This window comes from Urocitellus parryii, chromosome 15 (genome assembly GCF_045843805.1).
Source record: "Urocitellus parryii isolate mUroPar1 chromosome 15, mUroPar1.hap1, whole genome shotgun sequence".
In the NCBI taxonomy this organism is placed as follows: domain Eukaryota; kingdom Metazoa; phylum Chordata; class Mammalia; order Rodentia; family Sciuridae; genus Urocitellus; species Urocitellus parryii.
Window position 1 is genome coordinate 48,592,310 of NC_135545.1, and position 15,186 is coordinate 48,607,495.

General features: G+C 44.9%; 1 protein-coding gene across 2 annotated transcripts in view; it reads right to left on the reverse strand.

The window, feature by feature from the left end:
- Nucleotides 1-2,105: 2,105 nt before the first annotated feature.
- The window catches only part of Cfdp1 (craniofacial development protein 1), a 113,081-nt gene continuing 100,000 nt past the window's right edge, over nucleotides 2,106-15,186 (reverse strand). For both annotated transcript variants that reach the window (XM_077793106.1, XM_077793105.1), the window contains exons 6-7: nucleotides 12,333-12,491; nucleotides 2,106-2,395 (exon numbers count right to left, since the gene is read on the reverse strand). In XM_077793106.1, the coding sequence (XP_077649232.1) occupies nucleotides 2,305-2,395; nucleotides 12,333-12,491 (250 nt within the window). In that variant the 3' untranslated portion in view covers nucleotides 2,106-2,304. The remainder of the gene's footprint in view (nucleotides 2,396-12,332; nucleotides 12,492-15,186) is intronic.

Consider the following 15,186-nt stretch of genomic DNA (forward strand, 5'->3'; position numbering starts at 1 on the left):
CACCTTTCTGTAGAGTTGTGATAGTCACTAAACGCAAGACACAGAGGAAGAAGTCTACGAGAAGCCTGGATCCTGAGCGAGACAGGCAGGGCCCAGGCACACAGCTCCAATTTTCACTGACTAAGGAGCTTTGTTCTCCAGGTGGAAAGTAAGAAGAGCAAATCCAGCTGTGTGCAGAACACACATTTTCCGAGCTTTTGTCCTAATCTCTTAGACCTCAGAGGTGTAAGCATTTGCTAAAAGGAAAAACCCTAACTTTCCCTGAGCTCAGCACCACTTACTCCATAGGATTCCATATCATTTTCAAACAGAGGAGCCAGCTGATGCACTGTTGATACGCCAGCTGCTGAGCTGAAGGGCCGTGTGAAACGGTATGCGAGGCACACGGACTCTAGATGCCAGCTAGGGAAACAGTCATCTAAGCAGCAAGGGGATGGGTGATGCGCCAGACAGCACCACATGGTAGGACTTTCACCTTGAACCTCGGCTGGTAGCTCCTGCAGGCTGGAGGCCCTACACTAGTCAAAATGCTGGCTGGGCTTAAGCTAAAGGACTTTCCCATTATTCCTGGCCACAGCAGACCTCACAAGTCATGAGTTCTGACGCCAGCCTGAAATGCTCTATTACCATTTCTAGAACCTGCTATCACAGTGGATGTGAACAGTGTGTTCAAGTGTAGCTTATAAACTACCTTTCTGGGTAATGATACCCCAATACCCTAACCATCCAGTCAGGTCTTGGTTGTCACAAATGCTGACCACACATCGGCAGCCTGGACATGGGGACCTGCTGTGAGCTAACACTCATCTCACTCAGGCTGTCATCCACTCCCTTCAAGCCTGAGGCACTGGTGACTCACACCAAAACCTCAAAGCTTAGAAAATTGATCCCATTCTTTGGAACCCCACCATCACCCACAGCAGTGGTTGTGGGGCTTAAAGTTTCAATAACATGAATGGTCTCTACCCTCCCCTTCCCTCTTCACCAAAGATCGACTGTGAACCTCCTTGCTGCTCTCCAGACAAAGTCTCATGCTAAGCAGGAAGTTCAAAATTTTGATTTTTTTCAGTACTAAAAAGAAAGAGTTCTTTTGCATATTCTTTTTCTTTTTTTTTGGGGGGTACTGGGGATTGAACCCAGGGGTGATTTACCACTGAACTACATCCCCAATCCTTTTTTTATTTTGAGGCAGGGTCTCACTCTTGCTTAGGGTCTTACTAAGTTGTTGAGGCTGGCTTTTTAAAAATTTTTATTTTTATTTTATTTATTTATTTTTTTAAAGAGAGAGTTTTTTTTAGAGGGAGAGAGAGAGAATCTTCAACATTTACTTTTTAGTTATCGGCGGACACAACATCGTTGTTTGTATGTGGTGCTGAGGATCGAACCCGGGCCGCACGCATGCCAGACGAGCGCGCTACAGCTTGAGCCACATCCCCAGCCCCCCCCAAAAAAATTTTTATTTTTTAAAATTTTTTAGTCGTAGATGGACACAATACCTTTATTTATTTATTTTTCTATGTGGTGCTGAGGATTGAACCCAGTGCCTCACCTATACTAGGTGAGTGCTCTACCACTGAGCCACAACCCCAGCCCCATTGAGACTGGCTTTGAACTTGTGATCCTCCTGCCTTAGTGTACCATGCTGCTGGATTACAGGTGTGTGCCGCTGTGTCTGGCCTTTAGAATATTCTCTGACAAACCAAAAGTTAAAGAATTATTCAGGTGAGAACATCTAAGTTGAGTCTTCTTTGGCAAGGGGAAAAAAGGATAAAGGGAAAAACCCAGTTCAGTAATAATGTATCTTTAACTCTCGGCCTGACACAACATCAGTAGGAATTCCATTCAGAAGAGAGAAAGATCAGGAGAGAAACCTGAGCAGAACCAAGAACGAATGCCCAGTGTCTTGGCATTCCTCCACCTAAGTGAGCCTCCTGGCTCCAGAAAATCCACACCCAGGCTGGTCGGTTCTCCCCAGCGTGGCTGGCCAGAGCTCTGCCAGCCCAGCATGCCTGGGATATGCTGGCTGGGCCCAGGCTGGACTTTGCAGCACAGCACAGGGAAGATGAGTGACTTCTTCATTTCCCCAGCCTCACAGAGGACTGATTTTTATTTATTTATTTAAGGACAAACTTTTAAAAGTAAAATGAATGAAACCACATGAGATCAAGATACATAAACAGAACCTCAAAGTAGAAAAAGATCTTGCTGGGAAACAGTGGATGAGGAACACTGGAAATGTTTCACAGATGCACAAAAAGCTCACATTGTCAACAGGATTAAGCTGCTATGGATTCTCCCAGAACATCAAGGTTTCATTTTGCTCAATCTGAGATCCCGTTCAATTTCAAATTGCCTGTGGTCCACTCGGTCTAGAAAAGCTTTCCGTTCAATGTACCTAGAAGATGAAAAAAATGTTTGTTAGCAGAATCCAACAGGAGAAAGGGACTCCTCTGTGTTGTCCTGACCTTTAGGGATAAACCAGGCTGTACAGCAGTCACATGCAGATGAGCCCAGCTGGTGCCTAGCCTGTCAGTGACATTCAAACCACTCCATTTGGTCTATACTAGAGATGATTCTGGTTCAGACATGAAAGAAAACTTTTAAAAGGAAAGGACAAGGCAACAGCTTATCAGTGGAAAGTAACTAGAGGCACCGAAGTAGGAAAACACTACACCTTTGTAACAGACTTTAAAGCAAAAAGAAATAACACCAGCTTAGTACAAACCAGAGGGAGCACACGGGCTGGGCAATGCTAGGTGAGGACTAAATCTCTCTGAGCCTTATTTTTTTTCATAGTGACAAGGTGATTCCATATTTCTCAGTCGTGGTAATGTGTTGGTTCTGTGATGAGAGAAAGCTATGCATATTTTGTGTATATCTCAAAACACACAAAGATACCATTTGAAAATGGAAGAAATAGGACAGAAAATGTCCTAAGACCTACTGAGTAAAGCAAGCTGAGATTTATAGAGTGCACTGTTTAGAGGCTATTTAATTGCATTTAGCTCTTTCCTTCCCACCATCCTTTGCTCTACCTGGCATCTTCCACACAGTTTGGGGACAGGTTGCTTCTGCTAGGGTAACAGGAGAGGCTCTTCCCCAAATTCCACTAAGGAACAAGACTGAGTGCCTCTACCTGCAGTCCACACAGGGTCCCCTTAGCAGGTTGGCACTCTGCTTCTAATTTGGGATCAGGTCAGTGGCCCAGATCTCCCTCGGTCCTCCAAGACAGGGTGTGAGGAGGGCAGGTCAAAGCAGGCAGGCACCAGTGAGGCTGGCTGCTGAATGAACCACAGCTGCATTTTAATGCACCTTCTTGCTATAATGTCTGCTGCAATTTGCCTGGGGGGGAGGCGATCTCTGCTGCTAATTAATCTATTGAGAGAGAAAAATTGCCATTGAAAATGGGAGACATAATTGAATCTCTACACTAATTTTTCTTTTGTTGCACTGTGGAAAATGTGCATCTGTGGCTACAAGGTTGTTACATTTATGTGAGAATGTTACCAGGTTCAGGAACCTGTGCTCCTTTGCTGAGTTCAGGCTTTGCTTTGCTTTCCCTCCCGACTGCATCCTGTGAAGCGAGGTCCATCCTACCTGCTAACCAGTCACATCTGTGGCCATTAACTCTACATCTAGTACCAAACGCTGGCCAGAAACTGCAGGCTCTGAGGCCAGAAGAAGCTGAGTGTGAGTCTTGACACTCATTAGCTGTGTGACTCTGGGCAAGACACATAAGAGACAAATCCTCTCTACTCTGAAGGGCTGCTGAGAGGACTCAAGAAAAAGTATACACACAATGCTTGGCACAGAGCAGGCACCCAATAAAATGGTAGCTAGTGCTGCCACCATCATTTTAAGAAGCCAGCTTCCATCAGGGTTCTAGAGGACAACAGATGGCCCAAGTTGGGATGTATGCTATGAGCAACTAGTAGTCACCACCTGGGCTGGATCAGGAACTGAGGTGCTGTGTTAAAACTGTCAACAAGGCTATAAGGGCTGGAAACACTAGGGCAGGGCCACTGTTAAGCTTGACATAAGCCCCAGGCTCAACGTTGTCAGAGCGTTGAAAATATAAGATGCCTGGTTAAATTTAAATTTTAGATACCTTGTAGGGAGGAAAGCTGCAGATACTGTGGACTTCTAATCACAAGGAAGTAGAGAGCCTGGAGTGGTGAAGAGTAGTCACACAACTAAATAACTCACTTCTATCGATCGCTAAAAGACCAAGGTTCACAAGAGGTGGCTGCTAACAAAAACAGACCAAGGCCTTCCTCTTGATGCAACCAACCACACCTGCACCATGGGCCTGGGGGAAGCTGGCTACATGGGAATCAGGGTCTTGAGGATAAAGTGTTTTAACTGCCCTGGCAGAAGAGCCATCCATGTGCAGAGGGATGATCCTCAGCAAGAGACTGCTGTGCTGCCAACATCTGCAGGAGCAAGGGGAACAGAGAGAGGGTTTCAAGAGAACTCCCAGGGCTATCTGGCTGAGAGATCAGGAAGGGGAAGGAGGAGGAAGTATGAGGCTTTGAGCATTTGTGGTCTTCTCCCTGACTTTCCTTTAAAGAGGAAGTGATACCCCCATTGAGGGTTCCTGGAAGCTGTGCTGGGTCCAGCCGCCTTGAGACCATTGAGTGAAAAGCCCAGGATGGGCATGAAACAGGCGGGTACAGGCAGAATTGAGGCTTAGGGAAGGCCTCAGACAGCAGTGAGGGGCACATGTGCAGGATGCAGCTGAATTCTCAAGGGCGAGCCAGACAAAGGCCATCAAGGCGGGCGACTTGATTCCCCTGTTCACAGCTATCAGCAGCTGCTAACAGGATCTGTGACAGCCTTGGTTTACTGCCAAAAGCTGACCATGAAGAAAACTTGTATCAGACACGACTCCCCCATGGCCAAGAGACAGGAAAGGTGCTTCCATGGCTGACTCTGTACTTTTGGGCAAGATACGTAATTTTCTGTGCCTTATTTTTTCTTCTTGGAGAAATAGGAGTAAAAATGACAATATGTCTTTGACAAAACAATGAAACTGTGAATCGTGCTTTGTAAACAATAAAATGAAAAAATAGCTATGCTAGTTGTTCTGGGCTCCAGGATTCTTGCTTCCCATTTCTGACTTGACTGCCCTGTAAATGGCCTCAGAACCTGGGCAGCCAGCACAGAACTCAGACAGTGAATGCTCCAGAAAGGGCAAGGGCTCTCAGGAAGCCACCTGAGTGTTCACCTATTTCACTTCACCTAGGCCTCAAGAGTTTTCAGGCATTTTAAGTGGGTCACAGTCCCAGAACAGACCCGCTGTCTGACGATGCAATGGGAATCCTGGCTTCTGCACATTTTCTGTCTTGGTGTTTTTCTGGCCTATGCCCAGTCCTCCTGGGGGTCAGCCTGATTAAGCCCAGTCCATAGGGAAGCCTAGGTTAGGGGTGCATCATCCTTTCCTGCTGTTTTTGTCTTTGTGGCCCATTTAAGAAGTGACAGCTCTTTATTTTCATTAACAAAATATGTTAATAGTTTCAAGAACCTAAGGGGTTTCTAGTTTTTACTTTTAAAACCAGGCTAGACTCAACAGGCTCTGACATCTTTTGAATCTTCTAACCCAAATTGCTTTTCTGCCACAATTTCCCTGAAATCCAGGACAATGGGGAGGGAGAGAGACATGGGAATGTGAATAAGAGAGAAGGCATGCTCCCAGGGAAGATGTTGATATCTCCTGTCTGGGAACCCACCCTTCTAGGGATCAGTGAGCTTTAAGGGTGGGCAGAGCTGGGGGCAATGGCAAGATGATCTCTGAAATCTCTGTCATATGGTCATCCTATTACTGCACACTGGTCAGGAGGAGGAGCATGGGGAGGGCAGGGCAACCTGAAGCATGCACAGATAACTGACAGGGCAATTGTGTTATTATCATCATCATCATCATTATTGTTTTGTGGTACTAGGGATTGAACCCAGGACCTCATGAATGCTAGGCAAATGCTTTACCACTGAACTACACCTCCATCCCTTTTTCTTTTTTCTTTTCTAAGTTACTCAGGCTGGCTTGTGATCCTCCTGCCTCAGCCTCCTAAGTGGCTGGGATTATAGGTGTGCGCTACCTGGCAGGGCTGCATCAATATTAGGCTGTCCAAGCAGAGCCAGCATTCAGTTCCCCAAGTAAGCATTCGGGGGGGGGGGGGCACCACAAACATGGGATGAAAGGGGGTAAACTTCAGTTCCTAGAATAAAGCTCTGGGATTGATGTACTGAGAATTTTCTGCCCTGAGAAATGCAACTAAAAGAAGCAAACTGCCCAACATGGCACAGGCATGCCCACACCGACCCAGGACCTAATTCACAAACATTCTGAGGGCCAGACTGGTTTTAATTCAGTTTCTTCTCCACTGCTTTCTTCCTGTACCACCTCACGGCTGTGTGGCTCTAGAAGAGGACTCCTGGGGGTCATGGAGATAGATTCTTTGGAGAAAGAATTATTTTCACTGGTGCCTTCTATTTCAGGCCTCTCTGAATCACAGACACCTGGCTTCCAATCACAAGCTCCTTGACCTTCAAATCGACTGGACAGATAGCAGCAGTAATGACCAAGCTCGTGTTTTTCTTCTTTCTGTGCATTCATCGGTCCCCTCCCCTAAGCCTTCTGGCCTCTGCCTTGGCATTGGCAGATACTGAACTGCTGCTGCTGAACACCACCAGGAAACTCGTGTGCGGCCTAGAGGAAACCACACTCAACACCCAGGGGGGTCTGCTGACACTGTCTGGAGTGCTGCATGGGCCCAGAGGCTGAGGCTCAGAGAAAAAGCAGAAATTCCTTGCTGGGCAGACAACTGGCTCTGGCACAGGCATTTCAACCAAATTGCTGACTGAAAAAGGTGCCTGGGTGGAGACATCATTCTGATGTATTATGCCCATCTTTTCTGGGTGGCTAATGCTAATCCTATTAGGCCGCCAAACAAAGTCACGGCTATTTACTAGCTAGTGAAACAGGCATTTAGATACCACAATGGTGCAGCACCTGCTCTGGGATGGGGGCTGTTCTAGGTGCTAGTGCAGAGTTGGGAACAAGATCCTGCTCTGGAGGGTTACTAAAAATGAATCAAAAAAACAACATGAATTAGCCAATAAATGCAATGGGAAAAATTAAAGAGGGTGATGTGATTGAGGGGGCACGGGGCTATTCTAGAGAGTGGTGGGCGAGTCAAGTCTTGGATGGCAAACCAAAGCCTTCTGGGGGAGGAGTGCTACAGGGGAGCAGTAAGGCCAAGTTCCAGCAAGCAGGGGAGAAGAGGGCAGAAGTGGGCAGGGAAAGGCTCAGGGAGGGTCTGGCCAAGGAGGCAAACCCTGATTGGAAGTGCTACTGCAGGGCTTTCTGCAGGGAGATGAAAATGGTCTCTATTTTAATAAACAATCATTTCAGCAGCAGGGGGAAAAGGGATGAAAAGGTCAAGGAAGAGGCAGCGGGGCAGATCAGGGATCTTTAGCTGACACTGGGTTGGGGGGAGATCCGCAAAGAAGGATGGGCTGAAATACTTTGGTGGGACAGAAGCACCAACTAGACTTGCTGGGTGTGGTGAAAATAAGAAATCGGGGATGATGACCCAGATTTCTTCTAACAGTAGCTGGACAGTGATGGTGGCATTTTTCTGAGAAGTCTGAGGGAGGGAGTTCATTTATGGAGAGAGACCAGGTATTTGGTTCTGGACATTGATATGTGCGTTGGACATCATATGGAGATGCCACCTCAGTCTGGAGCTCAGAGGAGCAGTCAGGGGAGGAGATACCAGTCAAGGGAGGCGATAGTGTGCTTTTTAATCCATCAGCAGAAAATGGTAGCCAAGTCTTGACACTTGAAAGTGAGCTTCCCTGGGGAGAAGAAATGGCTGCTCAGGACCCAGATCCCTAAGTTGAAAAGCTCAGCAAAGAGAGAAAAGCCAGTCAGGGAGAGTAAAAGAAGATGTCTCAAAGCTCTACTTCTTACTGATGTGGAAAAAATTCCTGAAGAGTTGGCAGAGAATTAAATGGATGAAGCATCTAGCTTTCCAGGAAGGCCTGAGTCTTGGTGTGGTCAGTAATGGCAGGTGGGAAAAGAAATTTGAGCAGAGGACTAGGGGCCAGAGAAAGAGAGGGAGCTTCTATTTATAAATATGCCAGGCATTTTCCCAACTTACTTAATTCCCACAAGGATCCTGAGAGTTATATTAAAGAATTTCCACTTTTTTGATGAAGAAACTGGGGCTAGTAGTACCCATGGCAGGTGGGTGGCAGGACCAAGATTTGAAATCTATTTATTGTAAATATAACCCATGAATAGAAGAGTTCATGAAATGGGCGAGGCAGCTGGGTGTGGTGGTGCTTGCCTGTAATCCCAGCTACTCAGGAGGTTGAGATAACCAAATAAAATAAAAGGGGCCCAGGATATAGCATAGTGGTAGAGCTCTTGTCTACCATGTCCATGACCCTAGGTTCAGTCTCTAGCACCCCATCCCGCTGTCCCACAGAGCAAGGCAAATGAACCATTATAAAACAAGTGCCGACATGGATGTCACTGAGTCAAGGGGTAAAAGGCTGCCTGCCTTGAGGAGGCCCCTGAACAACTCCTACCCCACACCTCCAAACTAACCAGGTGTGATAAGCTTGTGCAGGACTTGGGACCTCATTTTCTTGCTTTCAAGTTTTTTTGTTTCTTCAAGATTAAAGCTTAATTGTGCCTCCTTCCGAATCTGATGTAAACAGAATTGCACTGGGTGTATTCTTTTGTGACTTGCTTCTTTCACCAACTGACCTAATGAACATATAGCTTTTGCCTGTTTTTGACCATCACCTAAATGGAATCATAAAGCTCTTTTTGCTTTTATGTTATTGTAACTTATCCATGTTCATTTCCATTGCTGAATAGCATCCCATAGAGTGAAGAGATCACATTTTACTTGCATAGTCACGTATGTCTTTTAGAGAATATATAACTGATTTTCTGTTGGGAAATAAGTTAGGAATAGAACTGCAGAATTACAGGGAAATGACTATGTGGAGCTTCAGGAGGTAATGCCAAATGGCACTCTCCAATTTAAACTGTTATGTTTCCCAGATGAAGTGGATGTTTTTATCACAAAGAGACTCCTTTATTTCTGGTAATGTTTTTACCTAAAATCTATTTTGTCTAATATTACTATGGCTACACCAGCTTTCTCATGATTAATATTTGCATGATTTATTTTCTCCATGTTTAAATTTTCAATAGTCCTACATATTATATTTGGGGCAAATGTCTTTAAAACACCAAACAGTTTGCTGGTCTATCTATCTATTTATTTATTTTGTGGTGCTGAGGATTGAACCAGGGCCTTGTGCATGCAAGGCAAGCCTTCTAAAAACTGAGCTATATCCCTAGCCTGGTTTTTAAAATTTAATCTGTTAATTTCTGTTATTTAATTAGAGCATTTAGTTTACTTAATTAAAATATTAATAAATTTAGTCTTAAACCTACCATTCTATTGTGTGCTTCCCTCTTTGTCCTGCCTTTTTTTCCTTTCCCTCCTTCCTCCTTCCTTTTTTTGGTATTGGGGATTGAATCCAAGGGCACTCAATCACTGAGCCACATCCCCAGGCCTATTTTGTATTTTACTGAAAGACAGGGTCTCACTGAGTTGCTTAATGCCTTGCTTTTGCTGAGGCTGGCTTTGAACTCGCAATTCTCCTATCTCAGCATTTCAGCCATTGGGATTACAGGTGTGCACCATCACGCCTGGCCCTAGCCTTTTTTTTTTTTTTTTTTTTTGAGACAGGGTCTCTCACTAAATTGCTTAGGGCCTAAGTTGCTGAGGCTGGCTTTGAACTTGTAATCCTTCTACCTTGGACTCCTGAGCTGCTGGGGTTATAGGCATGCACCACTGTGTTCAGCTTTCTTTCTTTCTTTCCCCAGTACTAGTGAACCAAGGACCACCCATATGCTATGCAAATAGTCTACCAGTGTGTTATATCCCAGCCCTTTTTATTTTGAGACAGGGTTGCCCAGGCTTGAACTTGTAATCCTCCAGTATCAGTCTCCCAAGTAGCTGAGATTACAGACATGCACTACTGTGCCTGGCCTGGTTCTGTAACTCTTTTTTTTTTTAAATATATGTATCTTCTTTGATTACTTAAAAAAAAATACAACATTCCATCTTTTCTCCATCCCTTACTCAGAAATTATATATACTAATCTTATTCTAGAAATTTCAGTATATACATTCCCCCCCCAGAACTAGAGATTGAACCTGGGGTGCTCTACCACTGAGCTACATGCCTAGATCTTTTTATTTTTTATATTGAGACAAATCTTGCTAAGTTGCCCAGGCTGTCTTCAAATTTGCATCTTCCTGCCTCAACTTCCCAAGCAGTTAGTATTATAGGCATAGGCCATTGTACCTGGCTCAGTATGCTCATTTTGTCAACATCTCTCCCTCTTTTCAGTGCTGGTACTGTCCACACATCTCAACATTACCTACTTTGAAGCTGGCTCTCTAGCTGTGTGTGTGCTGGGAAGGCTTGGCCAGCAACTGGTTGTCTGGCTCTCGGCTCTATTATTTTGATTCTGTGGTCTAGTGATTGTGAACCCCAGCTGTGCATTAGAATCCCTTGAGGAGTGATTGAAAGATATAGGTATTTCTGATATGCCTATTCTAGACTCAATTCAAAAGCAGTTCTATCCAGGGTGGCTTTATTGCCTGAACTTTGGGAAATATTCTAAGGCATTCTCAGGCTTAGCTAAGGTGGGCCTCAGAGCTGTAATCACTTCCCTGGAGTAGGAGTCAGGCTTCCATAATCTGCCTGCAGGAGTTGAGAAAGGTTAGTAAGCGGAGGTGTTAGCTGTGCACTGAAGAAGGCAGGCATGAAGAGCCAAGGCAGAGCACAGAAGTCACCAGATCTGCACTGGAAAAATACAATCAGATCTCTGGAATCATCTAGTTGTGGTAGTTGGGGGGAGAAGAGCCTCAGACATAGGAGGGAAAAGCAGAACATAAAAGAGTGAACAATGTCCAACCCATATAATCAATACTCAAGAGAAGCATGGAAGTATAGCAAACGTGAACAAGAGGGGAAAAAAAAAAGTGAATAGCAGGGAGCTGAGTCATTAGAGCTGAACCAGAGAGAAAAGGTTTGGGCAGATGTCAGAGCCACACCAATTTCTGTCTTCACTCCAACCAGGCCTTCCCCGGGGAGTGCTGGTGCCCCTGCCTCTGTACTAACTAAGGCTTTCCACTTAAATACACTGACCTGGATATGATCCCTGGACAAGCTTACAAAATCATTTACACTTTTTTATTTTAAAACATATTGGTTGGCTTTCAGACTCATTCAAAAAATGCTGAGGACTATTTTAGAAATATGGCTCCACCCAACCCCCACCACGTCTTAATTATTAATAGCCTGAATAATTTGTACTTAATGCAGGTATTTACATGTGTTATTTCATGAGATCCTCACAACTACATGGTGGAGTGGTATCATTATCCCAATTTTATCAGTGAAGGAGATGAGCCTCCATCTTACCTCCTGTGCTGACAGAGATCATACTGGTGAGGGTGGGGCTGATGAGCACCCTCAGCTGTAGGAGAGGCCAATCAACACTTTCACTGTAAGGGGTGGGGAATGTTGACCTGGGGCTACTGTAACTATGTTCCTTGTGGAACCCCATTTCTTTCTCATTTTAAAATCCAATTATCAGGAAAAGTACTGTGACAAGCAAGGGACCCTTTTACAACTGAATAAATAGTTCACAGACACCCTCTCAGTATTCCAAAGTGAAGAGAGAGGGGTTCAAGAGGAGGCCTGGAATGCTGTCTGAGAGTCTGTGCCTCATACAGGTGAGGGTGAAGCCCCATCTAGGGCCACAATGACAAGAACCAAACCAAAACCAAACTGAACAAAAAACCTCAAAATAATGTGACAACACCTAAATACTCTCTGTTGGCTCTGCTTTTGAAGCATTTGAATGACTATGTTCCCAGAAGGCTCAATGGTCCAGACTAGGCCAATATTGCGGCCGTGAGCCAGATCTGACCATGTGAATAAACCATGTGACTTGGAGTTCACTGGAGCTATGATTTAGCAAATTCAGCTTGGCAGATGTGACTGGCCCAGAGCAGTGCTGCCAGCACACCCTCCTTCCTTCCCTTCACCCTGGTGGCTTCCTCAGAGACCTGCCCCACGTTAGCACAGAGTGCCACTTGACAACTCAAAGCACATTTTTTGCTTCACCATGAAAAGTTCCTGCTTGCTGAGGCTGGGCAGAGTGTCTGCAATAACTCATCCAGAGTTCTGTGGAGGTCAGAGGAATCCAATCCACTCCTTCTTACCCCTCTTTCCCTCGATTATGGATGGCGAGTTCTTCTCCTATCCCTTCCTCCTCCTTGAAGTTCTCCCAGTCCAATTTGGACTTCTCAAGGGTGCTCATTTTCTGCTTCTTGGATCCAATTTTCCCCAAAAGGCTGCTCATGCCACTTGATCTTTTTAACCTAAGGAAAGAGAAAACATGAAACATGTAAAAACTCTGATGCCTCTCTCTCTCTTTAAAAATTTATTTTAACAGTACTGGGGTTGAACCCAGGGTTGCTCTACCCCAGTCTTTTACTGTTATTTTGACACAGGGTCTCACTAAGTTGCCCAGGCAGTTGCTGCTGTGCCTAGCTAAAAACTCTATTCATTTGATTAAGATTTTCTGTTGGATACAGGGCTCCCTGGATTGGAGGCATTTATCTTACTGGAATCCATGTTCACACTAGGGTATTTCCTTCCTGGTGTGAAGAACAGTGTAAGTGGAGCAGAATTCTAATGTGCTTTTCCTGCCTAACATCTCTGACTGCTCTGAGGCACTGCAGACAGGAAACCCTAACCTCTTCAGACCTCTGTGTACTTGGTGTGGCAGGTCTCTGCTTGCAAAGAGGGAGGAGAATGGTAGGACTCAGGCAAGGCCTTGGAGTCACATGCTGAGGTCCAAATTCCAGCTCTGCTTGAATGACTAGAGGCTGGTTATTAAGTGTATGTACCTTGGTTTCCTAAGGGACAAAGTGAATGCTTACTCATGGGCGGTGGCATCTTCTAAGCAAAGGGCTAAAATAGCACCCAGCACAGGGTCAAGGTACCACAAATGTTGGCTACTGAGTCACTGTCATTATTGTGTTCTAAAGCCCCAGGGGGCTCTTTCAAGAGTAAGAACCAGTTCCCAGCACTGATGAGCAAAAAGTCACAGTACCATAAAAGGGATCTAAAGTCACTTGCCTTTCAACCCTATGAGTTGGGCCTGGTTTTTCCCAGGAGTGTGGAGAACATCTCACCCCGAAGGCAGGGAACGTACATCCTGTGCTCTGGTTGCTGGTGATGCTATCAAGGGCTGAGGGAGAAACCCCACATGCTCAATTCAAGCCTTGGCAGGTCAAATGTTTCTAGTCAATGTTACATGTATTAGATAAAATAAGAAAAACAGAGGGCAGCTACTTTGTAAGAAGGTGGTTCAGGGGTGGGGTGGGGTGGGGAAGGAACTATGGAAGAAACATAGCTTTTGGTCTTTTTATGAAACTAAAACAAGTTATCTACCAGCAGGTAGAAAATTGGAAATTATTTTCTGCCTCATGGAGATATGCAAGAGTTAAAACATTTAAAAACTATGACCTGGGCTGGTGATATGGCACAGTTGGTAGAGTGCTTGCCTTGCATGCATAAGGAACTGGGTTCAATCCCCAGCACCACAAAAATAAATAAATAAAGTGAATTGAATAAATATTCAAAAAACCTATGAGTAATATCACAGTGCTCAGTCTCTCAGTGCTTTCATAGCCATTGTCTCATCTGACCCTCATTACAGCCTGGGACAGTGCATCATGAGCCCTGAGTTAGACCTAGTATGACCTAGTATCCCCTCCATCCCATTATGAAACCCCAAGTGTACCCCGGCGAGAGCCAACAGGACAGTTACAGACTAAACACAAGACTTCTGAGGCCAAACAACTGCCCTAAACATTCTCATTCTATTAACCTTGGTCCAGAGGATGTCAGCTTCCCTCGTGGTCACGCCCCACTAATGCTGAGCTTAAGCTCAACTCAGAACAGGCCCGCACTATCACCCTTGTGTTAACAAAGCTGGACAAATAAACAAAGTTCAGATGGGTTAAATGATACAACAAAGGTCAAATCAATAGAAAATGTGGACCCAGGAGAAGTGAGGTTTCCTGGACTCAGTGTAGTTTACTGCCCTGTCTTGCCTCTAAGATAAAAAGTTGCTGGATAGATTTTTTATTTTTTTATTTATTTTTATTTTTTTTTATTTTTTATTTTTTTTAAGAGAGAGTGAGAGAGGAGAGAGAGAGAGAATTTTTTTTTTAATATTTATTTTTTAGTTCTCAATGGACACAACATCTTTGTTGGTATGTGGTGCTGAGGATCGAACCCCCCCGGGCCGCACGCATGCCAGGCCAGCGCGCTACCGCTTGAGCCACATCCCCAGCCCCCCTGGATAGATTTTTGACAGCCATTTTACTTTGCTTAAGATAACTCCAAATTGTTCTTTATGAGCTTTCAATGCATTTCTAAACTTTTATTTCCCAGATAACTTATTCCTTATGACAACCTACACATACACACAATTTTATCGCAAGCACAGCAGAGTGGGATATAGAAATTCCTCCCTCCTTCCCTCCCTTCTTTCCGGTGCTAGGATTAAACCTGGGGCCTCACCCATGCTAGCTGAGTGCTCTACCACCGAGCAACATCCCTGGGATATGGAAATTTAATGTTTCAAATCTTTCACTTTCCCCTTCCCCTGCTACTGTTCTGGCTCTCTTTCACCTGGATAATTTGGCCTCTTCACTAGTCTTCCTGCTTTTGTTTTGTCCCACCCCTTGTTCAATGGCTCTAATCTGGCATCTACTGATATGCTGTTTTTAGGACAAATTTTCTAAAACTCCAAACTTATCCTGTCTTTCTGCTTATATCTCTTCCCTGACCCCATACTGCTCTTACAATAAAGTCTAAACTTGTGAAGTCCATCTCGACCTTCTCGGGTCATATCTGCCCTTGTTACTTATGCTTTACAGTCCTGAACTTGCAGTTCATCTTGACCTGCCTCCTTTCATCCACCTAGTTCTACCTCCTCTTAGAAGCCAATTCTTCCTGGAAGCCTTCCCAAAGCCTTCTCTGATCTCTGGGTCAGATGCC